Source organism: Larimichthys crocea, chromosome X, assembly GCF_000972845.2.
Source record: "Larimichthys crocea isolate SSNF chromosome X, L_crocea_2.0, whole genome shotgun sequence".
Taxonomy (NCBI): domain Eukaryota; kingdom Metazoa; phylum Chordata; class Actinopteri; family Sciaenidae; genus Larimichthys; species Larimichthys crocea.
In genome coordinates this window covers 23,672,569-23,699,419 of record NC_040020.1, presented here as the reverse complement: position 1 = coordinate 23,699,419, position 26,851 = coordinate 23,672,569, and the positions used below count along the sequence as shown (strand labels likewise).

Sequence of the window (26,851 nt, the reverse complement as noted above, 5' to 3'; positions counted from 1 at the left end):
TAATTTGCAGTAAATTTCACATTTCCATTTAGTCAATTTACTGAAATCCTGTCCAGCCAAGATGACTAACCTCAAACATTAAATCAGTGGTGTGTCAGAAACGGGGTGTAATTAATAATATTTTTGTCCACTTAGGGGCAGCAGAACAAGTGGTAAACAACACTGATATATAATCACCCAACAAAATTGTTGTCAGCAAGCTGTTGCGTATTCACACACATTATGGAGCAACATCAACACCCATTCGGAATTTGTTTTTCAAACCACCTGAATAAGTTAAATTCTCACTCTTTTAGCACTGTTTTTGGCCTCCACCGTGTCCGAAGTGAAATATCTGGCTCTTTATCTGATAAATGCTCCACTATGTTCAACAGCTAGTTGCTAACTTTGACAAGTCAAAATGTCTGCTACAGTAGAGGTCTAGTTAGTAGATTTACGGTTCAATAACAAAGAAAGACGAGCTCTGCAGCTGTGATGAAACAGTATTTATTTGACACCAGTCATATATAGCTCATTGCCATGTGTATCAAACAACAAGCAGTACGAAAGTTTGTTCTTGCACAAAATGTCACCAAAAGAAGAGACACATTGACATTTATGAGCCATTTTTTTGGCAGTTTTCTTTCTTTCTTTCTTTCTTTCTTTCTTTTTGTTCTTTGGAAGTTTGTTCAGGAATCAAAGAAGGGTTTGTGTATTTTAAAACACTACAGATGCAATTCAGGAAGACTTTCTGACCTATCCTTTGTCTACATACTACTGCATTCAATGCACAGTATGTCTTTGCATAATCACAAATTTAGGAAGAGTTGGTCATGGCTCATTGAAAGGTTAGTACCTAGATTTGTGCATGTGTCTGTGTTTGAGTGTCTAACAAATAAAATATAGGCTTCATGTGAGAAAAATGGAAGATCTGCTACATTATAAACACGGACAGGCTGAATAACATTCATCTGCTACCAGACAGCATGATTAACATCAGAGGTGAAGGAGGAAGATATCCTTTATACAGTTTATTTTGGCTCTACTCAAATACTTGAATATCCTACTTACATTTGATAAAATGTTTAAAGCCAGTGTGCTGGGTTAATGGTGCTGGGTTCAGTCCATTTTCCTAGCAAGTCCAGTGAAGTCTGCTGTGCGGCTGTGGCTATTTTAGACCGCATTGATGCAACTGTAGTAGCTGAGGTATGAGGTTAGATGAAACCCGTGGTCTTCACTCCTGCCTCTACGCTTTCTTCCTCCCTCTTTTTTTTTCTCACCCACCAATAGCTGTGGTAATTTCAAAGAGGACAGGAAAGAAGGTAATGGTACGATCACACAAAGTATTGCTAACAGAATGTTCTTTCACAGAGACATTGCATCCTACAGTAACATGACTGTATCAGCGCATGCACATTGCTTTACAAAATAAACTACCAAAGTGTGTGTTTTAAGCATTTGCTGAAGACAAAAAAAAAAGCTTCAACAACTTTAGCACGTGTAAGCACATCAGGAGCAACATGCCTCTCTTTTTTTTTAGCTAGTGAATCCTTTGTGTGAGCGTGTTGGGTTAAGTTTTGGAACAGAAGTAGCATCATTGTCCTAAGTTCTCCTCCAGGGTTTGAGTGATCAGGGGGACATCATGGTTGTTGGGAAGTACCCAGTCATCGAGCAGTACTGCCAGACACGGAGCTGCTTCCTGAGCTGGAGCCACTGGAGCCCCGGTCCTCATATATGGAAATCTCAATCTGGTGGGAGTGTAGTTAGGGGCCAAGATGTATCTGTGTGGTGTGGTTAATTTATACATAAAAGATAAATGCTCTTGTGTACATGCAACTAAAAACACAGGGTAAGGATACGACGCGCATTCCCCGTTCTATAGGATCTGTGATGAGCAGCCCTCTGGGAGCATAGATCTTCTCATTCTGCTCCTGAATGTACTTAGCTATCTTCTTTAACACCTAACACACAGAGAGAAGAAAAAAAAAAACGAGAACTGGTAAGAAATCCCACACATATTAATCATTGCACATTGTGCGATCACCAGTCTGACCTTCTCATAGCGTGTCTCCATGCAGAGGAAGATCAGATATGCTGTAGCGCAGGCCAGACACCCCTCTAGGTAGGACTGGCCTCCTATCTTTTCTGCTTCCGCGTAGTAGTTATTCAGCGTCTTCACAGTGTCCTCAAACAGTGTCCGCTCAATCTGGAGACACATGCAGAAGTGTGAGTAACAGGGTTAGGACTGGTGATGATGGGGCTGTGTTTAGCTCAGTTGGTAGAGCAGCCGCCATGTGCGAAGGCATAGTCCTCGCTGCGGCAGCCCAGGGTTTGAATCCGACCTGTGGCTCTTTCCCACATGTCATGTCATGTCAAGTCATTCTCTCTCTCTCTCCACATTCCTGTCACTCTTCAGCTGTCTCTGTCAAAATAAGCTTGAAAAGGCCAAAAAACAAATCTTTTAGGATTGGTGATGATCTTTTTTTGTGCAGAGAGGAAACACGAGGAGAGAAATAGAAGGATGCAACAAAGGTCCCTGGCTCAAATCTAACCAGGAACATTTCAGTTATAAGATGTGTGTGTCTTTACCACATTAGCAATTCTGTTGATGACATAATTAACAAAACTGCATTGGTCGGTGCAGTCATCTCCCCTCCAACATTCAACTCTTTACATCTGTAAACACAACATTAAATCTCCGCACAGTGGCGCGGCTGGTAAAACATTGGAAATATGCTAATGTGTTGGTCTTTTTGTCGACTATGTGTTCAACAGTTACCTTATTTTATTGTACTAATTCATAACTGTCTGCTGGAGAATGCGTTTATTTGTACTTTTGTGGATGATTTATGAAAATATAGGAGTTAGGATGAGGTGGTATGTTTGTATTATTGCTGTAATGGATCTCTTGATATAAATATAAATTAATTAGCTTTGAATTTGTGTCTCTCACAAAACATTAGTGGCATTAACAAATAAAAAGATACTCATAAAGCGTCCATCACGTGTCGCTCTTAAATTATTCCCTTCTCGCACACACATACACACACTCACCCTGCTCTCCAGCTCAGAGGGGAACTTGGTCTGAAACTTGCAGGTGGTTCCTTCACTGTAGTCTCTCTGAATGAAGACTTTGTTAGCCAGAGATGCACTGTGCCTCAGCTCTTGCAGATTGTGGAACTGAGGAGGAAGAAACACACACACACACACACACACACACACACACACAGAGACAGATATAATGAGGTTTGATACAGTTGTGTATTCATAATGAGTCCCCAGAGAAAACTCGGTGTCTCTCTATGCACCCGTCTCCTCGTAAATGTGTACAAACAGTGGCTGAATCGGAAGTATAGGATGATAGAGGAGAAGCGGACGAGATGTGATCAATCACTCTGTGGCTCACAGTGTCGGCACTCATTTCTGCTTTGTTGTCTGTTGGAGCAGAGCCCAGCAGTGGACATACTATCTTTCCCACACACACACATTCATTCTCTTACAGGAGAGTAAATCTTGCAGGAGACAGGACAACATTTCACTACAGCTCACAACAGATCGATCAGGTGCAACAAGATGGAGCAGAATGATTAAAAAATAAAAATAAAAACACTCTCATCTCTCATGTTTATGCTGGAAATGTTGATTCCATAAAGGTGTGTGTTGGGTAAACATCACCATTCTTTTTTGTAGCATTTATGGAGGCACAGATGAAAAGCAGTGAGGAAGGTCAGGGCGGCGTGGCTTCTGTCCATGGTGCTGAACGCTATTGCTCAGTGCGCGCCTGTATGCATATGTATGAGTGTGTGTGTGTGTGTGTGTGTGTGTGTGTGTGTGTGTGGTCACTGTCCACACAGTGGCCTGTCACCGGATTAACGGGGCGTCTCAAACAGACAAAAACAGATCTGCTTTCACCAAAACAGCTTAACATCGCGTGAAGGACCGCTGCCCCATTTCTGTTCCCGTCAAACACATCTGACTTTAAAACACCGTGTTCGTGATTTTCCCCTTTTTTTTAAAAGAAAAAAAAAATGACAGAAACAAACACGAACTAACCCCCTTAGGTCGGAGCTGGCATGATAATATAGGACGCAGCCGTCAGTGGTGATCCAAACGTGCCACAGTTTAACCGTGTGCAGCCTCATTGACGCGTCTTACCAGCACCCCACGCCTGTTTTTATCTCAGTCATAATTCAATAGTTTGTGATCGCTATCGAAACCTCGGCGTTGATATTAATCAGATAATGTGCCAGTCTTACCTCTGTCGCCATGTTGCCATCCGTAGCCGTAGGGTACGAGTCCCTGCATGCGCTGAAATCGCGTTAGTGGGACACGGGGACGGATTGGAGGAGTGGAGTCGGGGGGGGGGAGGGCGGGCGGGGCGGGGCGGAGAGAGGAGGGGCGGGGTTAACGCAAGTACGGTTTTAAGGTCATGTTAATTCAGCCCTTAGCCTATACTGACTCACATGAGGTTAGTGCTAACAAGTGTTAAAGCAACATTGTGTAACTTTTCCACCATAAAATATCAGATGTTAAAATCATTTTGATGACATGTCATCAGGTGAATGGTGTCTGGGTACGATCATCCTCGGGAAAAGTACTCTACATGATGCTTTGCAGCACTATTTCATTGATCCTGATAAAAACTGGATCATATTTTACTAAGGAAATGTTTCCTGTTTTTTTCCTCTGATGTCCTTCAGCTGTTCCGCATCATCTCTCTCTAATTTACAGACTTTCCTGATGGACAGTAAAGTAAACTGCTGCAAACTATAGCTGCTGTTAGTTCAGTTTGTTAGCCGGGCTGCACTAACTGTAAACTCAAGAGGACTAAGTAGGACCTGTACAACAGGTGTTTTGGACCACCGGGAAGAGGAGGCTTTCAGACCTGGGGCATGGACGAATGCAGATGGGGAGTGGAGCCGGTGTTGTGCCAGAACCTGAGCAGACAAAAGTAAATCTGTGACTGACTTTTAGTGGTTGGCGAGAGCTTGGTGAAATAAAAGGCTTCTTACTGTTGGACTAGTAAGTGATATTAGATGGGTGCTATGTCGTGTGTGGTTGCACTCTCTTTATGTTTGGCTGTTAGCAAAGTTGTCAACTCGCTAGTTTTTGATCCTAATTAATATAATCGTAACAAATACATGTTTCTACATAAAGTTTCTGTAACTTATCACAAGAAGGTGTTGCTAAAACATGAACAATGCATGTGTGCCGAGCAAATACTGTACAGTTGGTTAAAACCAAAACAATGAGCTGAAAGATGCTACTCTGTGAGTCACCTTTCATATTACACAGTCATTTTGAAATCATTGTTAAAATAAAAATGTAGTTTGAAGCAGCTTTTAAGGTTTGTGTCTGTAAAAATAGTTTTTAGTATTTAAAAATGTGACTTTAAAAACCATCTCTATATTTATGATGTTTGTATTCTTGATACTTATCCAGTCAAGTCAAAAAGACCATACTTACCAATTGTAACTGTTAAGTTAATCATTACAGAGTTTATTTCAATAATGGCATATCCATAAAATAGGGGCAATATATACAGAATTAATCATTAGGTCAAATAATAACTTTAAGCATTTTCTGGAGTTTTAAATTAAATATATTAGATATAGTAGAAGAATTTATAGTGACAGTTTATATAGGATTACAATAAAAGCAAAGCAAACAATTACAATCATCTGTGTCTGAAATATGATTAAAACAATTTTACCAACAAGATCCACATTTTGAGTTATATGCCTCCACATCAATTCTTTTAAGTCCTGCTTGCAAGAGTGTGAGGCTCTAATCACAATTTCAGCTGGTTGCTCAGTTCATTCAAACAACTTTAATCCAGTTGGGTCGACTTTTGATCCAGTTAGAGGAAACGCACGGGCTCCTGGGACCTCTGCTACTACACTCCAAAAAAGCCCATTTGACATGTCAACATTGGAAAAATGAAGACCAAAATCAAGCACCAATTTGTTCATTACAAGTACACCAAGCTGGTCTGATGAACAAAAAGCAAAGCCTTGTTCATTCATTGCCTTCCATAAAAACACTGGCAACTTGTCAAAAATGTAATGTGATTCACTGCCAGCCATGCATTTTCAGTTTACTGCCACAGAGTTATCATTGTTTTACAGCACGTCATATCTGCCCCCTTTAAGTCTTGTAAGCTCCTCTAGCTGGTGGGAAAATCATTTTAAAAAAGCAAACCTCAAGTTGGTGAATTTTACACTATTTCAGTGGCAGCACTCCACCTAAAATCAAAGTTTTCTCAAAATGCTCTCTCTGAGCAAATGCCTGTATATTTACCAACTTGAGGTCTGGTAATTAATGTGCATACCAACATGGACATGTGGGTTGCAGTGGCAGCAGCCACAACTAGTAAAAACAAGAATATTGTTTGTTCCCAAAGACTTGGACAAAGCCAGACCGAATCACATGACATTGTTGACCAACTGCAGGTCAAAGTGGATTGGCGGACTGGCCAAAATTCTGGCAAGTTTGGCTGACCAGCCTGTGCACGCTGTGGCAATCAAAGCCAAACGTAGAGCTTCTTCTTTTGGTTGTACATCCATTATTTTGTTCATCTGAACAAACCAAATTCACACAGCCTGGCTTGGCTCACACCATCGCATTCATCACCAATATGAAAACACGGCAATGGTATACAGTGCTGGCCTCAGTCTTGTTCGTACAGAAAAGCCCTCTCAGCATTACAGTACAGTTAAACTGCTACACAGGGCTGACGATATCAACATTCAAGAGGAATCAATTTTGTGCCGACACCCACGACACCGCCAGTCCTATCCTGGCCACCACCCTGTATGCTTTGCATCTCCCTCTGCTCAACAAAGGGAAAAGGCTCTTTGATTTTGCAGCCATTGTGCTCTGTAGAAAGTCTCATAGATTCTTATGGTCCAGTTCTTCATTGAGAGTTGAAACAGGAAACATTTAACATATTACAGTAGAAGTCCCATAAGCAACATGAGTAGCTAACGAGGAATGCAAGTGGGAAAGACATGGGTGGTGTATGGGGGTTTCTTGGAGTTCTACACAGGAGGTATCTTGACAGATGGAAGTGCCTTAACTTGAAAACCAAGGCATGTGTTAGGATTTCCGTAACTTGGAGTAGAGCTCAGGGTGCGAACAGCGAAGGACCTCCAGCTGGCCACTGGGAAACGAGACTGGACAGCAACCTCATTGTAACTTGATGAGAGAAGAATTACAGGCAGCACAAACAAACACAGTCTCTCTCTGAGCCTCTGGAGCTGAAGAAGAAACAGTAATAAGAGAATGAGATCATAAGTCAAAGAACAGATGTCAACTCAAGATGTATACCAATAAAATGTTACGGTGATCAAACTTTTCTAATTTCCCGTCTCACCTGTCGCCCCCATGCATGATCTCAGCACCTTGAAAGAACAGCATCTGGAGCAGAAGCTGTTGCCACAGTTACTGCAGTTCCTCTGTAATAAGAAGAGACATCGTGTTGAAGCTTGTGCCAATAAAAAGACAAAATTAAACATGATGATGACGTAAGGCCTAAATATATCTCCAATTCTTGTCACAAGTTTTCAGTCTCACCCTTTTCTTCAGCACTGAGAAGACGGCATTGCAGCTAGAACAGTTTCCTTTGGAGAAAAAAACAGAAACCGTGTTATGAAATAAAATACAAGACTAACCTCAGAAAGATCCTTCTTTTCTATATAAAAAGAAGAAATAAAAGCAGATGAGTCAGAGCAGACTGACCTGTGGCGGTGGTGGGATAGCGTTTACGCAGTTTCTCTGTCAGTTTGGACACCTTGCTGCGTATTGGTTCGTTCCGGCTTAAGAGTCCATTTTCAGAGATGGTGTCATACTCTGGAGCACCGAGAGGACCGTCGTCATCCTCCTGAGGGAGCGGGGAAAAAGGACGGAGGAGGACGATGAACAAAGAAATAGGCAGTTACGTGCTGTGTAAGGTACAGTAAATGAAGTCATTATTTTAGGGTATGAAAAACTGGAAAAGAAACAGAAACAAGCTCGGCAGCAGGGTTAAGCTGGATAAAATTCACAGAAGCGATTTCAGCTAGTTTGACTAATAGATGTTTTATTAAGCATAATGATGGAAACTACAGGGACTACTAGGGGTATAGACCACGGTGGAAAATGCATGTATATACAGCTATACTTAATGCATCTGCCAAACATGAGAACACCAAACCCCCAAAAGAGCTGAGAAAAAAACAGTTGCATCTTTATACCCTTACAATGCTATACCTACATTTACATCTCTGTATCTATCTGTTCCCAGAATAAGACTTGTTAGAGAGTCTAATCCCCACTTTATGGAAACAAGCTAGAGAGCTAGAGAATCAGATTAGTACAACCTAATCCACTAAAAAGTAAAAAAAGAATGTGTCTTGCCAAAAAAACAAAAAAAACAAAAACAAACTATCCAACCCACCCTTAACAAACAGGGGTTTAAGGGAACAGGATCACAGCAAATAGCTACTTGAAAAAGGTGATAGCTGGACTGAAAATCAAAGTACGCCAATAACAAACACTAAAGTATATTTGTTATTACGCAACAACTCTTGTGTATTACATGTTGTAATGAAATACAAATATGGCTCCATGCAAAATATTTGTTCATCATGTACTGTCAGTCAAAACACAGACTCCATCATACTGAAATGGTACAAGGAAGGAAAAGCTGATTTCACTAATGCAATATGTCTCATGAGCAATTCCAGTCATGCAGACTAGAAATGAATGAGCACCCTGCATGATGGGATTATTATTGTCATCGCTATCGCATAACTCGTGCCAAGGGAACAAGCTCATGATCGGATGGATGGATGGGTTGCACCGGGGAAATCCACTTACCACTAAGACCAAAGGGGTTTCCTGATCGAGAAGCAGAGCAACACATGAGAATAATGTTACCCATAAATACTGAAATATTTAGTGTAATCACACAGGAACACACCCAAAACCATGCTTCAATGAGCAAAGCAAGAACTACACCACGAGGTCACTAGCACATCACAACACATGAAGATGTTGTTCATGTGTCAAGAAGTTCTTCTTCTTGAGTTAACTGGGTGGAGGTGCACTAGCCTCTTCTAAACAGAGGGGGGCGACACTCACCTGCAGGGACATTGAATGCTCCTGAGTCCAGAGGACAGCAGAGGGAAAAAAACAAACAAGACGGGAAGTAACAGGACATACATGATGAGGAGGGTTTGTCACACAGTCATGATACGCTGCAACAACTGTTTTGAATATATAATGCAGTTTTTTTTTCAAGCTGTGAAACCTTTGTATCAGAATCTGTGCAGATTTAAATAGAAGTACACAATATTGTCTATGACAGGCTGGAATTAATAGGCGGGTCGCTTTAGCAAAGCCATTCTTAAAACTTCAAAATAAAAATTAAAGGTTGGGGGCCCTTGTCTTTTGCTGATAAATATCAGAAAAAGGCTATTCTGTTTGGAACAGTGATTGCAAAAAAGTTAATCCTCCGGACCTGGAAGGCGGACACTGCACCCACATACGATATGTGGCTAAGAGAAATGGCGAATATGCTTCACCTGGAGAGATTGAGACTTTGTAATGAAGACAGAGAAGAAATGTTCAAAAAAAATGTGGGACCCTGTTCTGCAAATGCTCCAAAGAAAAGACTAGTGTGTCAATGTGGAATACCTGTGACCTTTTATTATTTACATACTAAATGAGCTGATTCTGTTCATGTTCTATTTGTGTGTTTTGGGGCGGGGGGAGGGTTTTGTTTTGTTTTGTTTTGTGTGTCCTGTGTTTCTTAAATTTTGAAAACAATAAACATATATATATTTTAAAAAAGAAATTAAAGGTTGGTTGGTCTTGAGTTAGTGCTATTGGAATCAGATCATACTTTAAATCTACTCTAACCACTGACTGGACCGCAGCAGCCCAGGGAATAACAGGTTCAAGAGATTTCCAGTCCAACTGTACCTAAATGGATATTTGCGGGTATTCAGTATTCTTCCCTGTCATGCAACACTATGCAGACATCGCCTGAATAGAATGGGGACTAAATAATATAAATAATTTGAATTATACTGTTTTTATCTATGTTGCAATCCATGATTAGTAGCATTCAAACTCTTTGTTATGGCCCTCCAAGGTGAGCTCAGGTACATCCAGTTCTACTTGTCCTTGACTGACTTGACCCCCCGTAGTATTAATTGTTAATGTCCTTTTGATTCCACTGTATTTAAATCAAATATGGTTGAACAACTCTCAGCAACTTTTAAGTGGCTAGTGAACAGACTACTAGTGTGAAACATTCACCGGTATATGGCTGCTGTAATGCTTCTTGGTGTGTCTTTATCCTCATCCGTATTTAAATCGCTGATCTAACAAGAGTTATCAGAGCCTGGGTGTCTTTAATTCAAGCATTAGATCAGATGTTGTTAGGAAGAAGTAAGAGTAGTCAGAAAAGAGAAAAGCTTCTGAGAATTAACAACTACAAAACAAACGATTACAGACAAAAAAAGCTGACATAAAAAAAAATGTAAGAGAAAAGTGTTCATTTAGGATTAGAGCATTTACCTCAATGGCATCCTTAAATTCATCATCGGGCTCTGCCTCCTCAGCTTCCTCTACACTGCCAGGAGAAAGGTCCTGTCATCAAACACACACACACACACACACACACACATAAAGTAATATATAAGTACACTCCAGTCAGCTCTTGAATCCCTGGATGTCCCAGGATCACAACCTAGAGAGCAGTCATGCTGTAATTGATCTATCTGACCTGCTTAGGAAATAGCAACATGGTATTAACTGTAGGATGATCAACTGTGATTTTTTTTAACCTTGAGCACCTTCATTATTTTTATTCTGCAGTTCACTGTAGCCTCTCTGTGACCCATCCAACAGGATAAAGTTACTTTAATTTTAGCATGTCCATACCTTTGCTGGAGGATAAATTCACAACAGAAAAAAGTGGCTCCATGGATAGATGGAGCACATGCATGGATTCACATTACTTGTACTAGATGAATACGCTGAAAGCCCAGGATAAACTAGATAAGGAGCTTACAGCCATGGTTGGTTTTAATGTAAATCACAACCACTAAACCCTTCAGCATTCAAACCCACATGCACACCCTCCTCCCTCCTCTCACCTCCAAGCTAGTTGGTGTGGGGGTCCTGTCCAACAAGTTGCCCTGTTGCTGTTCCTCACACATCCCCTCTGAGGTCTGGGTCTGGCCCAGGTGGAACAGCTTCCTGAGGTCCAACAAAACTGGAACCACGGGAGAAACATCACTTTACTTTCCTAAATGAGAATTTGTGTTTACCTATTGCTTCTTCTGGACGGGACAAACTAACCTTTGCAGAAGTCTCTGTTCCACAGGAAGATGGCGCTGTTGAGCCCAGCGAGAACCCACCCCACAGGCGCAACGTAGAACAGACACACCAATATTAACATCCCTCCATAGAACCTGGACAGAGAGATTAAAAATGTCAGGTCTCCCTCAGACAAACCACCATATGAGCATCATTAGGCTGACATTTAACACACTTAATGCTGTAACTACTGACTCAATTTAACACACCACTGTATAACTTATAACTTTTGATTAATAAATCATTTTGATGCTACACCGACTTTTAATCTACTTCTGCAAACTAAAGCTGCTGTATGCTTATGTTAGCCAGGATGCCTGGACTGTGGGCACCAGGTGAGTGTTAACGTTTACAGTGGTACCACAGGTGTTTTGAACCACTGGTTTAAAAAAAAAAAAGGTTTTCAGGCCCAGTGCACAGGGGACCATGAGTGGAGCTGGTGTCGTGGCAGTTTTTGGCGACAGCTTTGGTACTGCACTCCAGAATTGGGCGCACTAAATCATAAAAATACCTGTTTCTATGTCATGTCACTTTAAGGTGTTTACACCTGTAGATAACATAATACAGAGCACGGCCCAATGAAGTAAAACTAAGTTACAATGTGAATTTAAAACTAGAACTTATGCTGATACCAAATATGACCTAATTTGTTTGGAGGTAATCGCAAAACGCTGTTTAAATTTCTTACCAGAATTAGTTAGCGCTAGTAAGTCCACATATATGTGGTCAACGACAACAGCACAGAAACAAGAAATAACCAATCAGCTGCAACTTAGTCCATGATGAGAGTACAGTAGAAATGATCAATAACTTGTATGTGTATGTGTGTCTATGTATGTGTGTGTGCATGTGTGTGTGTGTGTGTGTGTGTGTGCGTGTGTAGATGCAGACCTTGATGACTTGGTGTGATTATCCCAGTACAGGACCTTGTAAATAGCCTCTGCTGACAGGCAGGCAGATGACAGCATGTCATCAAGGTGCTTCAACCTGGTGAAGACAAGAAATGGAAACACACCCACAAGCACAAATAGCGTAAGAACAAAGACACTCTGAACCACACATGAACAAATACTGTGTACAAATGTCACGTACATGAGTAGAGGCTGACCGTCATGGGAATTTTTTTTTAGACCGATACCTATATATACCAGTTTTCTTATCAGAGCCCATAATCCAATACTGCAATAAGCCAATATTATCTGAACAAATTGTCGGGCTCAGCCAAAACCTGTTTCAACAAGATCTATCTGTAATTATTATTATTTATAGTTACAGTACAGAAGAAAGGAACCAAGCAAGTTTAAAAGGTAACATGTGGAAACATGACTACAAAATTGAGATGTGGGACAATGTTTTGATGTGAAGTGTTAACATATGATTTTGAGTAGATTTAGATTCACGTCTGGCTTATCTGTAGAAACAGCCAAAAATAAGGCCACACACACACACACACACACACACACACACACACTAATTAATGGAATACAATTTAAAGTGTAGCTTCTCAAATGTGGACTGTTTTCATTTGTTTTATGAGTCAGTAAATTGAATATCTTTTGGTTTTGGAATGTTGGTCTGACAAAACAATACAATTAAGGACATTTATAGGCTGACAAAACTCAAAAAATGAATCAAGAAAATCATTAGATTAATCACTAATAAAAATTCTCATTAGCTGTAGCCCTGCAGCACATAACCCAATGCCCTTCGGTGTTCTTCTTACAGGTCTTTAACTTCCAACATGGCCTCCTGTTTGGTGAGGTGCACCGTCTGCAGGTCTCTGCGGTGCACAGCATGGTAACGTCTCTTTTGGAGCTCATCTTCTGAGGCTCTGCCCCCACACCTGTCCTGCAGGTAACCAAGGGCAGCAGGTGCGCACAGTGCCAGCACACCCACTGTGAACCAACCCACTGATACCAGAGAGGCAGACACAACAGCAAGTTAATAAATTATTAAAGTGCGTTTTAAAACACCAAACAAAAGCTGAATCAATATTAATGCCGAATGCCTCGTCTTACCTTCATTAACAGTGCAGAAGAAGACATTGAGGAATATACAGACAAGCAGAGAGCACACAGGCATCTTCCATCTGAGGGATTAAAAAAAAGCAGATGATATAAAATACTCCAATATAAATATGGCTTCCAGCCATTACCACTCAAGGTTGATAGCAATTATATTAGATGCCCAAACAGGCCACAGACAGACACACATACACACCCGAGCAGGAAGCGGGTCAGCTCCACTGCATCTGCAACCGGTTCTAGAAACAGAGCCATCCTCTTATAGGACACGACCATGTTGAAGAGGTCAAAGTTCGGTGTACTGCGCGGACTTCCCAACTCAGAAGCATCTGGAGAGGTCTCTTTAGATAACGTGTGTACCAGCTCACCTCCTTCCCCTGAACTCTGCGAGGCGTCCTGGGACACGCTGTGCATCATCATTCCTGAGGAAAGGAAAGGGGGGTGGGGAAAAAAAACTTGACTTGATAATGTCACACTCTGAACCGCAAAAACATTCACAATTTGGACCTTAATGAGACCAGACCTGGCAAGAACGAAGAGTAAAGAGACTGTAGCATGGCTCCTCTATCACACACACTCCTATTGTTTTACAGCAACTCAAGCGAAACACCACAGCAGTTCAGTGAATAACCGAGTGTACACCAGGGTGTGTCAGTACAACATAAGAACTCCCTCAGTGTTGATCATGCTGGCATGCTATTTGTCACAAAGCAACAAGGGCGGAGAAGCCTGCTCAAATCGAGTGCGAGCAGCATTTGAGGCAGCACCTATGATATTATCTGTGTGTGTCATTTAGCCACTGTAAGGCATTTATAGCAAGTGTTGCTTATGATGCCGGTGACAAATTTTAGATTGTACAATTCACAAGTGTCAAAGTGAAAACCACGCTCAAACACAACAGTGTTGTTTTTAGGAGCACACACACACACACACACTGTGACTACACCCAACAGAGGAACTTGTCCAACACATGAGTGCATTTACAGCCTTTTTCAATCTGATGTCAAGTTATTCATTTTCAGCAATGGATGAGATCCAATAAAAACTATTCTAGGTCTTGTATCACGGTTTTCTTTGCACCACAAATCCACAACAGTAGGATATATTGAATTTAACATGCTCGGATATTTTTATCAGGGTTCCCACACCTTTTTCATGGACAAATTTAAGCACTTTTCAAGCACCTTCAAGCACCAGTTTTTCCATTTTTCCAGCACCTTTAAATAGGTAGCCTACTAGTTGTGTTTGCCATGATGGTCATGGGAAGCGCAGCGGTGCCACTGTATGGCATAATAATATGGGTCTAATTAGCATTATTTCATATGGTGGTAGATTGACTGTTTTGATTTTTAACTAATTGTGAATTGGCTTGTATTCTCAGCTTGTGAGTGGTGTATTGTGTAACTACCATAGCGCAATAACAGTGACAAATAGACATCACACAAATTTCAAGCATTTTCAAGCACTTCACAAAAAATTCAAGCATTTTCACAACCTTGAAAACACTGAATTGAAATTCAAGCATTTTCAAGGAATTCAAGCACCCGTGGGAACCCTGTTTTATGTAACTAAATGCAGCTACTGTAACTTGAGTGCGTAAGTATTTCCATCGGCGTGCACCTCATCTCTGACCGTCCGCACTGTGTGCGGGGAGCCCAGCCGCGGATCGGAGCTCATCGGCAGCATCTCCTCAAATCAAAGCTCAGTGCTATGGCCTGTGAGATGCTGTCAAACAGGAAAGTTGACTTTGACACTACAGATGTATTAGTGCTGCTTCAGTCCGCCTTGTATTATCTGTATGAAAAGGTTAGGGTGAAGGGAGATAAGTTACCCGGAGCTGAGTGTCCAACAACAGCCAAGTTGTGCAGCAGCAGCAGCAGCGCTGTGAGGAGCTCAGGCGTTAACTAGCGAGTCCCGCCGACATCATCAGCCCGGAGGAAGGGAGAGCCTCCAAAGTCAAGCGGCCAGCTCAACATGACAGCAGCCTGGCCTCCGGCATGAGCATTATCCTGCCAAAACTAGACGGTTTGCGAGCCTGTCAAGTTGTCAGCGGAGAGACCCGGAGGCTGTTGGTTTGTTTGTGGACGGCTGCTAGTCGCAGCTAGCTTTGTTAGCTCCGCGCTGCTCTGAGGACGTCCGCTTCCTCATTTAATCCAGCCCGAGTAGTTGATACCAGAAAAAAAAAAGGGGGCTCATGTCCGACACAATCGACCACAGAGCAGGACGATCTCTGACTGGACCTGCACTGTTAAACTGAGTCTGTGAGCTTCATTTGGTGTGGATGGCGTAGATATAGAGTAAAAAGGCTTTATATAAGTGAAATAGGCTTAAAGGTCCAATGTGTAAGTCTGGGTAGCCTCTATTTTCAGGATTAGGCAGTCGTGGAATATAATATTCAACTGTGATTTCATACATCCTGAAAATTAGAATATTTCTGTTTTTGTTACCTAACAATCCACCTTTTATATCTACAGTGGGAGTGGGTCCTCTTCCATGGGGACTGCCATGTTAAAACACTGTGTTTCTACAGTAGCCCAGAACAGACAAACTAAATACTGACTCTAGACAGTGTTGTTTCTCCTTTACACTAGGTAGGTGAGGGTGATGCAGTGATCCAATACAGTGATTACGCCGTTAGATGCTACTTAATCCTACACACTACTACAATTAAAGATGTGTTTCTGCTTTAAAGGTCCAGTGTGTAACATTTTAGGGTATCTATTGAAAAAAAATGCAATATCTTATTCATAAGTATGTTTTCATTTGTGTAAAATCACCTGAAATTAAGAATTGTTATGTACCTTATAATATGCCTTTTATATCTATATAGCAGGTCCTCTTCGATGGAGTCTGCCATTTTGAACCACTTTGTTTCTACAGTAGCCCAGAAGGGACAAACTAAACACTAGCTCTACATACTGTAGGACCTTTTGTTTTTGTTTTTTACAAGTTTCACAGCCACTGCAGTTTCTCTCTTCATGCTTGAACCGAGAGGGAGAGGCAACGGGTTTTTAATTGGTTACAGTGCGAGGACTTTAATAATATCCTAATAATATAACATCTTGTTGAAAACTGATTTGATTAGAGTTCAACAGGGCAACTTGTGACTAAGGGAGAGCCACACACACAGCTTTATGTGGAGCGTCACAGAGGTTTAAAGTAAAACTCATCAGCTGAAGTGCTGTTTGAGTTATTCAGTGGACAGAAGCTGTGTTCTGCAGCTGCTGGTGAATATTTGATGACAACTTTGTTCTCTGTAGGAATTTGGAGCTTTGTTTGTTTTTTCACCAGAACATACAGATAGGAAGTAACAAAGATAGGGAGTGGAGATAAAAACTAATTGAAGGAGGAAATGGAGAAATATAATGAGATTGAGATAGACAAGGGTTATCACACATATACAATGTATCCATTTCCTTATCAAGCTACTACTGATTTGACAAACACTGGAATGATTTAATTAAACCTGACTGTTTTGCAGCTTAACACACCCTAACCCCTTTTAAGAGAGATTGGGGAAAGAAATAGGTTATTTGTGAGCCAAACATGAGTTTTAACAAAACCACATTACATATTATTATTCTGCTCGGCATAGTTTATACAGTATCTGTTTAAGTGGCCTTTACATGGATGAGAGGACGTTGATTGTGAAGATTTCAGGCAGTTTGTAACTGATTTATGTACTAAAACTTCAACTGTGTCCTTAATTTCTTTGGTTACAAGCTTGTGATTACAGTTTTTGTAGTGGTATATCTGATCTCTGTTGCCCTCTATAGGAAAATTGAATGTCTCCTTTCCACTCAGTCCACTCAGCTCTGGATGCATAAGTAAATTTCTTTCTTTCCACCTATGTCAAGGTTTCTGATTAATTTTCAGACTTCTTATTAATCAAATGAAATTATACAGTGTAGTCAAAATAAAATGCATATTTGGAAATATCAGTAACACAATAGGAAAAACAAGATGTCAATGAATTAGAGATACAAACTATTAAATACAAAATGTTAAAGAACAAGTTGGAAAAACACTTTGAACAGATTTCTTTTCAATAAGAGCTACAGAGCCATCATATAAGTTAAATGGTTGACTGTAACTGACCACATAGCTACTGTACATTATTTCTACTAAATAGAGGGTGCTGATTTATAGAACATCGACATTGAAATAAAGCTACTCAAATGCCTTTCAGTAACAGTAAAGGTATGTTGTTTTACCTCAAAATAATGCACTTGAGCATTACTTTTTGAGATGCTGTTTTCTGGGTGTGTTGTGAAAATTTCTCTGCTACTGGTGAAGAATGAAATGGAGACTTCTTCCAGCCAACAAGGTTTTTATTTTCTTTGCAAAGAAAAGGTCAATCATTTGATCACAAAAAAGAAAAGTTCAATCAACACGCGAGCAGTCAAACATGAAGAAAGACCCCGAATATGGGAAGACCTAAACATTTATAACTGAGGAACTCCCCCCAGAGTGTTTTCACATCCTTTTGTCTGCTGCAGGTATCGGCGCCGACCCCCTTGGGTGTGTTTCACATCTGGGCTATCCTGCAGGGTCTTGTATGTAGGTGCAAAGTTAAGACTGGACATCGCAATTTAAAAGACAAAATAACCTATTATCTTGTGTTAGAAAGGGGTAGGTTGGTCATCTGAAGTGGCTGAAACAAAGAGACATTACAATTAAGTGTGAGCTCTGAAAATACAATCCCTGCATTCTTAGAGAGATTACCTGGTGGGAAAAGGTGAAATAGTACAAACAGAGGACAGACCCTGTTATGGGACAATTATCTATTACTGTTACCGGAGATGGTTTATGTAATTTAAGTGAGGTTTAAGGTTAGTCTGGCTTGTGTGTTACCATTAATGGCTCAAAATCTGATATTAGCCAGTAAGTATGATACTACTACCTACTCTGAAATCCCAATAATGCTTTCTTGTACTAATCAAAACTGGGGATGCTGCTTGATTTCAAATAATAGATACCTGTAAATTTAATTCAAAAGACATAAAAAATGAAATGCAACTGACACTGAATAGCAGCATTCTCAGGACTCTCATGGGTTGTCTAAGGGATCTATATCACATGTCTGTCCAGACAATTAAAAAATATATATTTTTTACCATACCAATGATCAGATTTAAACATATTGAGCATTGCATACATCTCATATACAAAATGTAATCTTGAGGACCTCCCACTCTACTGTAGCTGCTTGTTGTGTGACCGCTGGTGGAATTTAAGCCCCCCACAGTTTCTGAAAGATTTCCCACACTGTCCGCAGATATAAGGCTTCTCACCGGTGTGGATACGAAAGTGCCTGGTTAATGCACCGGAGTGACGGAAACACTTAGAGCATACCGAGCACGTGTACGGCCTCTCTCCCGTGTGTATGCGAAGGTGAGTCTTGAGGTTCTCCATGCGGTTAAACTCTCGGTTGCACACTGTGCAGCAGAAGGGGCTGCAGCCCGGTGGGTATAGCTGCAGTCTGGTTCTCCTGCTTTCTGCTACGGGCTGCTGATAACTCTGCTTCTGCTGGCACTGGCCGTAGTGCCGTCGCAGCAAGCTGGGCAGGTGGAACGATTGACCACAGGACTTGCAGGTGTAGAGGTTGTTGTGGCCAGGGTGGTTGCGGCTGGTCCGTACATGGACTCCATAAACCTGTGGCGGGGTTTCTGGGATGGGAGCTGGTTCTGCCAGCTGGAAGATGTTTGGGAACTCTGAGGATGGAAGATCTGCAGGTGGCTGAAGGTTGGTGGTAAGGTTTGGAAGATGAGCTGAAAACACATATAGGAGTTAAAGTCAAATTCAACATTAGTATAAATATCTACCTACAGCAATAAATTTTACTTCTACAGTTCCCATGTAGTTGAAGACATTTTAATAAAACCCAGTCTAATCAAGCCAACTTAATCTGTTGTTATAAAGGGTCATTTTGTGATTGTTTTAGACATAGTTCCTCTTACTCTGAGCCAGCCCGGTGCAGGACACAGAAGTGTTTGCGTCTTGGTTCTGAGCATCCAGCCCTTCAGGTTTCCACTCCTCCAGCATTTTGGACTGGACCGCTAACATGCACTCTGAGGTAAAATCCTCCACTTTGATCGCGTCCAAACAGCAAACTGAACCGTCTCTCTCCTCTTCTGGTTTCTCTTGCTTCACAGTGACCTGCTCTAAAGTGGTCTTGTCATCTCGACTGGGAAGTGGTGGCGTGTCACAGTCTTGAGCTACCAGGTCTCGACGTGGCTGGTTTAGACTTTCTATCCTGACCACACATACTTGGGACATCTCTTCACTGACTCCTATAAACAAAAGATCACGCAGTGAGCCATGTATATTATATATTTACTCTATTATTTTTGTGACTGGACGTAATAAAACAGAATTCATTCTTAAGAAGTACAGATACACATTTACAGATAGCATATTTTCAGTCTGAGACTTTCAAGTGAACATGTTTATATTATGTACTGTAGAGAATGAGATCCACAGATTCTTTGCAATTTTACATTGAGAAAAAATATTCTTAAATTGATGCACTAATTGTCAGCACAGTCTTTCGCAGAGTGATGTACTCCTCCTCATCTTTACTTTGCAAAGACTCTTTTTACACCAAATCATCTTACTAACCAGTTGGCAGTTAACATCAATGTGAGATATTCCACCAGGTGTTTTAGCAGCTTTTTCATCTTTTGTTGTCACTGTCCCAACTTGTTGCTGGCATCAAATTTACAATGCATATAATTTTCCAAAAACAATTAAAAATTTCTTAGTTTTAACATCTGATAAGTTGTCTTTGTGTTATTTTCATTCAAATGTGGGGTTTCAAGTTGTTTACATCATCACATTTTGATTGATTTCAGTGGATGTTTGGACCATAATGTGTTTTTGTTACACATTAGAATTTTAATGTTCGGTAACCTGAGCAAGCATGAGCAAACACAGGTGTCTTATTCACTTTATCAGCTTCTAGGAATATAAGGGGTGGAACATATTAATATATTGATGTTCACAACTACCTCAAACTGTTGATCTGACCAACCTGACATTACACCTACAATTTCCCTCGACTTACAAATGGTAACACAGGTCTCACACATGTGAGCATTTTAACATTCATGCACACCAGAACTTCAAAGCGGTAACTGCCTGCCTAACTTTCACTCTGGTTAACCTATTTAAGTGTACAAGCAGGTGCACTGTTGAGTGAAGCTACAATGGTCAGGTGTGCTACACTATTGAGCAAAACAAAATGTAATTTTGAAAACAGAACATTTCTAGTTACATGTAGAGGCACATGTGGCGTATCAGTGCAGGGCTGAGTAAAGCTGAAGTTACAACTTCTGTAACCTGTGCATCATGACTGAAAGGATTATGTTGCTTTCATTGTGTAATATGTGGGAGTAGATAGTTTAACCATAATTAATTCTCAGTTAACTAGCTACTTAATGTGATGTAGCTGTTTTCACTCATTAGTAGTAGTCGGACAGTTTTTAGCCCACCTGACCATTGTGGCACACATGTTCCTACACCTACTAGGTAGTTAGGTGGAGTTCAAGTTGGTTAGACAGGTAGGTGGTTCTGGTGTGCATGATTATTGTCATGCTTCACCCCTACAAGTGTGCCATAAGTGACCCTGTGAGCTTCAGTCACCTTGACTGTTGGTAACACATAAAATCACAACTAGCAACTGTGTTTTCACAATTTCACACTCATATCATTTATAAAATGTGTGATACAGTAACGGTCAGCACCATGTGCAGTTTTTGTGTGTACTTCATTTGAGCCATACTTCTGTTGGATCTCAGTCAAAAGTCGATCAGAAGATTGTTTCCAGATTATTAAATCCAAACTGGGTCAAATAGTATTCTTCTTCAGGTGAAAAGAATAACACGCAGGATTCATCAAAGTTGGCAGAATATAGAAAGACTGTTTTCCTGTCTGAAAGCATCCCCTTTTATACTTTTTAGTGTTATACATCAATTACATAAGTCCTGCCCATCTTTTAACTTTCAACATGTGTAAACGCATGCCAGGCGTTCAGGTTACTCCAGGACACACCTGGCAAAACTTGGGGCCATTTTTGTTCAGCTGGATTTACTTATCAGTGAAATCACAGGCCAAGAGATTTCTCTTTTACTCGACTTTTTGCAAGATTACTACACCATTAAAACCTAGCTTGCTTTACTTATATTAAAAAAAAAAAAAAAAAAAAAAACTTTACTATTTTCTTACACCATTATGTCATAGATGTCTACTGTATTTTTTTTTAAACTTCATAAACTTTTTAACATGACAATAAGTTTGTGTCCAAATCCTTCACATGCTTCTGGTACAATTATTACTTATCAGTTTTTTTAACATGATAAATCAACTTTTCACTAAAACCATGGTTCTCATTACTTATTAACAATACTGTGCGCTCACATAAAATCAACTTTACTTAAACCACAGCGCTCTTTACCTGATTAAAAACATTTAGTGTTCATATTGTATTAATTTCCATATACTTGTCCCTTTTGATTACTTCGTACCATATATCTTAAAAGAATCAAACTTCCCACATTAGAAGAGGGATTTTACAGAAAACAAACTGGTACATACCTATTGTCAAAGCATCAGCACAGCCATTATTCTTCTCCAAGGCAGCATCACTAACATGCTGCGTCTTTACGTCACCGCCTGGTCTCTGCTCCTCATTTTTGCTCTTATGTTTATGTTGGGGGTCTACACGGCTGTGACACGAAGGAAAACGATCATCTCTGACCCCCGTGCAACCTTGCACATTACCCACTTTTGGATTTGCGCTTTTCTGGTTGCATTTTGAGCGACACGGTTGATCTGTATGGTCGGTGGCATCCAGGAGTTGTTTTGGAGGAGGAGGACTGCCACCGCTTTCCTCCCTGCGCGCACAGTCCAGCAAAGCTTCCGCTCTCTGCAGTCTTTGTTTAAGGGACTCGTTCTCCCGTCGCATCTCCTCATACACGTCTCCTGTCGCCTGACCTACAAGCTTGGTCACCTCATGAACTGCGATCTCTACTGCTACTTCAAATGCTCCATGTATCGCTGCAACGAGCTCCTCTTGCAGAGACAGCGCAGCATCGGCTACGGCTGGTTTGTCCACAGATGGGCGCTTTTTAGTGCCAGTCAGCTGCGGCTTCATGACGCATTCAAATACACTCTACCCGTGAGCAGTGAATCGGTGTTAAACACACAAGCAAAACGATTTCTCCGTTATGGATGCCTTGTGGCGATACTGTGTGTTTGCAAAGCGAGGTTTCACTTCCGCTGCCAGCATCTGACACCTGGTGGTGGAAAGGTGGAACAGCGCCCATTTATAAACCAAAGACTGACAACACAAGTGAGAAATTCAACTTTATTAAATTAACATGTAAGAAATGCTCCAAACAGATGATGTGAGCAGTTCTTCAGAGCCTCGTCCATCAATCACGGCTTTTATAGTGGTCTAAATTGGCAAGTACCCAACCAGAAGGTCCGAGAAAAGCTACAAACATCCCATTCAGCACCAACGCAGATTCCTGTAGGACATTAACAGGCCATGTTACTTAAATAATTCACAAAGAAGTCCTCAAGAACACTTTAAAGACAAGTCTAGTTAAGATGTATAAACTTACGATTAAACCCACGTCATTTTTAGGTGGTCTACAGTTGTAACCAGCTCGTTGTTGAATCATCACACCTGCCCTGGGAGTAAGAGCCCGTTGAGCCCTCAGCAGTCTAGCAAACACCCCACACATGTTTGGCTTTACAAGGAAGAGATCCGGTTGAGATTGGGAAAGACGAGAAACAACGATGGAAGACTGTATGGAGCTCCCCACACATCCGCTTTGAAGTAGCTTTTTTTCCCCACACACCTGTTAATTGACTCTTTTCAAAGCAGACGTTTCAACGTTTAAACACAGGTGCTACCAATGATATTAATGAAGGTTCAGGTCAAACGGGGTGCTGCTGTGGCACCATGGGCTCACTGTTTTTTGTAAATGAAATGGAGCATTAATTAGTATCATTGGTAACACCCATGTTGACCCTACTAGTCCATGTTAACATGGCTGCTGTGAGAAAGTCTAATTTTAGACTTTAGACTTTTCTTTTAGGCTGCCTTTGGGTGCTATAGGGGAGGGGGGACAAAAAAGCTTTAATAAGTTGAGTGTCCATTCCCTATTTGCTTGTTTCTTGTTACTGATGTAACAATATTTTACACTTTACAATATTTTACTCCCTAAAATGTTGAGTAACTGTCAAAAGGTGGCGTTGGAGTATTGAAATTGCTCATTTTGTTTGACCAACTGTCACAAATTGTTGATTTTTGTCGATTGACCATTAATGTGACAAGGACAGACTCAGTGGCACTTTCTATAGCTCTATAGGTTCTTTTAGCATCAACAGGTCATACACAACTTTGTGTTGTTATGGTGTTCTAGTGTCATGGACTTTCCTGTCACAGTCACAGCCTTTGCTTTCAAGAGCATGGACTCTTTTCAAACCTGTTTTATTTTTTAAAAATGAAAATGCTAATAAATGTATCCATCACCCAGCAGTAAATAATGTTAACAAACTGCATTCAGGCTGCAGTCTGAATACCCCATCACCCCCTCAGATTACCTGTCTAAAGGCAGCGCCACCTAGTGGCCAATCGTTATACCAACAGATCTATTCCTATCAAACTAGTCTGGCATGATGCAGCACAGGCATCAAGCATCTGATATTAGTAGCAACCTGTTCAATTTAACATTGGGTCTGGGACTACCTAGGCCTACCAACTTGAGATTTTGTGCCATTCATCTCAATTATAAGCACTTGGAAAATGCATGAGAGGCTGTTAATTGAACATTTAGGTATCCTGTTGTTGTATGAAATCAAGCTGACTGACTGTTCTGACCAACAAACTATTTCTCAGCAGATCTCTTAATGCTTCTGAGGGTATAGTGGGGGTTACTAGCCACAGTGCAGACTTTGTGTACAGGGAATGGCATTAAAAAAATGCAAGCATCAAGGCTAGCTACTGTATAAGCACTGCAGATTGGAGCTATGATGGTTTTATAGTGTATATCCTCAAACTTGCAGACTTTAGGCACACAGATTGTTGTTAAATAACCTGGTGCAAGAAACTAAGCTTTACTACAACAATTAGATTTAATTAAATTACTAGTGTTTGAAAAAAGTACTCAAGTAATGTATTTAAGTACAGTTCTGATGTAGACTATTACTGTATTTGTGTTTGTATTTAAAAGAAAAATGTGTCATTTTATGGTTAGATAGTAACTGGAGTGGTTATTTTGCACCCACTGGTTACTTTGAAGGTTAAGATGTTCTGTTTACTGTCTCTAGGTGCTACTTACAGCTTAAACCAGAGTATGTGTAAGGTTTGTTTTAAATAGCAGGAGGCTACGGTGTTTGCTTGTCCTGTTGGACTGGGTTTTTCTGGCTCTGGTTGTCAGGTAAGCACATCGGCACTAACGTCATTAATGGATTACTCTTTGATTGTTCCTTTATATTGCCCAGAGGCCTTGCACGTCGGAAATGGGTCGGCTTGGCATAAGGGTTGGAGGCTGGATGCGGGTTAGATAATCAGGTTGTGTGTCTGTCTGTGGTGCATAGTTAGAGTTTGTCTCATTCAAACTACAGAGGGCAAGGTAAGCACTCTCATACTACTACATTCTTTTACCTGTAGTGTAAACTCAACATAAGCTGTGAACAGTATCAGCCAGGAGAGCCTACTTTTTATTGAATTAACTGAATTAATAAGAGATGTGCAATTGACTGTTTCGGAATAGGCAGGTAAAAAGGTAAGATTGACTTATACTAACATTTTAACAATTATTTTGTATAGCAAAAGACTGCTGTATAGTGAATTGAGATGTGTACAACACTGATTTCTCCTCATCCCTTTTCCATGCACTGTCTAGTTAAAAACCTGCATCACCTAAAAGTAAGTTACTCAGGAAATAGCCAAGTTAATCACTCAAAATGTAGATTATGAAGGGGCATGGGTTTTCATTTGTAGTAAAGTGTCTTGTTACAGGAGACTGGGGCACTTGAACTGCGTTTGAAAAAATGTGCATATTCCAGTCAAATCTGTCATTTAATCGATTAATCAATCAACAGAAAATTATTCAACGTCTGTTTTGATGACAGTCACTATCTTTATAGCAAATATGCCAAGACTCTACAGGTGAATATTTTGTGGCTGTCTATGTTTGCTATAATATAAGATTACATTTCTTTGTGTTTTGGACTAGAGTTGGACTGATATGGGATTACTGGGACCGATACTGATTTTAGGGGGGGTAAATTTATGTGAATGTGAATTTTTGTACTAGGACGAAGATAGACCTTTTCTATGTGGATTTTGCACCAATGTTATTAAGCAAAGGTACTCAGAACAGTCAACAAATAACATATTGTTAACAACAGTAATATAGAGTTAACTGATCTATTTGCACCGACCAACATATCAGTCAGACTCCATTCTGGACTATTGACTGACCATGTATTCACATGTATGTGTGTTACCAACATACTTATTTAACCTCTAAATAATGAGATAAGACCTTATCACACAGGAAAGAGTGGCTGAGGTAATCAGGTGTTTTGGCTGCAGCCATGGAAATGTGTGTACTGGCTGAAGGCTGAAGGATTTTCTTGTTTACCAATTTCCTCTCTTTCCTCCCCTCCCCCGCTTTCCCAGTTTAACTTACCTTCCTTTCAGCCTTCTCAACTTTACCCTTGAGACTGTCCTCCTGTCCTTATATCACCACCAGGAAGCTCTCCACCGTCACAACATGGCAGAGGCCCCAGCATCCACCTCCTCTGAGGATGGTCTGCCTGTGCAGTGGAAAATTTCCAATCGATGGCGCAGGAAGTCAGGGTGCTCCAACATCTTTACAGGTGTCAACCTGCACCAACTGCACAAGCTGTTCAGCACGGCAGGAGACCGAGACGCTGAACATCGGGCAAAGCTGGTGTGGAGAGGGATGGATGCAGATATTGAGCAAACAGAGGAGGAAGGGGAGGAGGGAGTGGATGAGTCAGGGCTGGCCCAGGCCTTGGTGGGACTCCGAGTCCGAGCTAGGAATAAAACAGGCATCAGAACAGAGGGACACAAAGACCACAAGTGGCTCAAATCATCAGGATATCTAAGGTAAATGACAGTGTCAAATGGCACAAGGCCAACAAAAAGTATAGAAAGTATGTGAAAAGTGATATATTAAGGCTAGATGTGTGATTCCACACTCCCTCTGAGTCTTGCACTGTGTGAATTGTCATGTGTTTAACAACCTCAGCATGACCTCACAAGACTGTCTTCCTCTCTCAACATACCACACGCATACACACACACACACACACACACACTGTCACGCTTTGCTTTCGACATTCCTCACTGAGACGTAATTAGATTTGTTGAAGGACCGAATGAAGAGCCACATAAAGTTAAAATGGTGGTGCGAGTTTACAGGGCGGTGTAC

At 40.9% G+C, this 26,851-nt stretch overlaps 3 protein-coding genes across 4 annotated transcripts; all 3 read right to left on the bottom strand.

The window, feature by feature from the left end:
• Positions 1 to 467: 467 nt before the first annotated feature.
• On the bottom strand, positions 468 to 4,341 carry golga7ba (golgin A7 family, member Ba). The gene is made up of 5 exons (XM_019261574.2): positions 4,236 to 4,341; positions 3,034 to 3,159; positions 2,033 to 2,185; positions 1,839 to 1,940; positions 468 to 1,727 (listed from the first exon to the last, which is right to left on the bottom strand). The coding sequence occupies exons 1-5, from the start codon at positions 4,245 to 4,247 to the stop codon at positions 1,644 to 1,646; spliced, it is 477 nt and encodes a 158-aa protein (XP_019117119.1). The 5' UTR covers positions 4,248 to 4,341; the 3' UTR covers positions 468 to 1,643.
• Positions 4,342 to 5,457: 1,116 nt separating this feature from the next.
• Positions 5,458 to 15,743, bottom strand: zfyve27 (zinc finger, FYVE domain containing 27). Of its 2 annotated transcripts, XM_019261569.2 has the most exons (14): positions 15,205 to 15,743; positions 13,570 to 13,795; positions 13,368 to 13,438; positions 13,073 to 13,259; positions 12,241 to 12,336; positions 11,332 to 11,444; positions 11,127 to 11,245; positions 10,546 to 10,617; positions 9,103 to 9,123; positions 8,839 to 8,859; positions 7,720 to 7,861; positions 7,555 to 7,601; positions 7,355 to 7,436; positions 5,458 to 7,238 (listed from the first exon to the last, which is right to left on the bottom strand). In XM_019261569.2, the coding sequence occupies exons 2-14, from the start codon at positions 13,791 to 13,793 to the stop codon at positions 7,168 to 7,170; spliced, it is 1,266 nt and encodes a 421-aa protein (XP_019117114.1). In that variant the 5' UTR covers positions 13,794 to 13,795; positions 15,205 to 15,743; the 3' UTR covers positions 5,458 to 7,167. The 2 variants fall into 2 exon arrangements, with proteins under 2 accessions (XP_019117114.1, XP_019117115.1); XM_019261570.2 differs by lacking the exons at positions 8,839 to 8,859; positions 9,103 to 9,123 and having other exon boundaries at positions 15,205 to 15,736.
• Positions 15,744 to 17,668: 1,925 nt separating this feature from the next.
• Positions 17,669 to 22,795, bottom strand: LOC109136618 (myoneurin). The gene is made up of 3 exons (XM_019261756.2): positions 21,969 to 22,795; positions 19,334 to 19,666; positions 17,669 to 19,144 (listed from the first exon to the last, which is right to left on the bottom strand). Exons 1-3 carry the CDS (start codon positions 22,525 to 22,527, stop codon positions 18,570 to 18,572), a joined length of 1,467 nt encoding a protein of 488 aa, XP_019117301.1. The 5' UTR covers positions 22,528 to 22,795; the 3' UTR covers positions 17,669 to 18,569.
• Positions 22,796 to 26,851: the final 4,056 nt, after the last annotated feature.

Excerpts from the sequence above, each read along its gene's own strand:
- LOC109136618 (XM_019261756.2), bottom strand. The coding sequence starts at position 22,527 with ATGAAGCCGCAGCTGACTGGCACTAAAAAGCGCCCATCTGTGGACAAA. Across the intron at positions 19,667-21,968 it reads TGCTGATGCTTTGACAATAG|GAGTCAGTGAAGAGATGTCC; the intron begins GTATGTACCAGT and ends TTTTGTTTATAG. Across the intron at positions 19,145-19,333 it reads CTGCACCGGGCTGGCTCAGA|CTCATCTTCCAAACCTTACC; the intron begins GTAAGAGGAACT and ends ATGTGTTTTCAG.
- golga7ba (XM_019261574.2), bottom strand. Across the intron at positions 2,186-3,033 it reads CCTCTGAGCTGGAGAGCAGG|ATTGAGCGGACACTGTTTGA; the intron begins GTGAGTGTGTGT and ends ATGTGTCTCCAG. Across the intron at positions 1,941-2,032 it reads TGGAGACACGCTATGAGAAG|GTGTTAAAGAAGATAGCTAA; the intron begins GTCAGACTGGTG and ends TCTGTGTGTTAG.
- zfyve27 (XM_019261569.2), bottom strand. The coding sequence starts at position 13,793 with ATGATGATGCACAGCGTGTCCCAGGACGCCTCGCAGAGTTCAGGGGAA. Across the intron at positions 11,445-12,240 it reads AATCACACCAAGTCATCAAG|GTTCTATGGAGGGATGTTAA; the intron begins GTCTGCATCTAC and ends CTCTCTGTCCAG. Across the intron at positions 7,602-7,719 it reads CTATCCCACCACCGCCACAG|GAAACTGTTCTAGCTGCAAT; the intron begins GTCAGTCTGCTC and ends TTTTCTCCAAAG.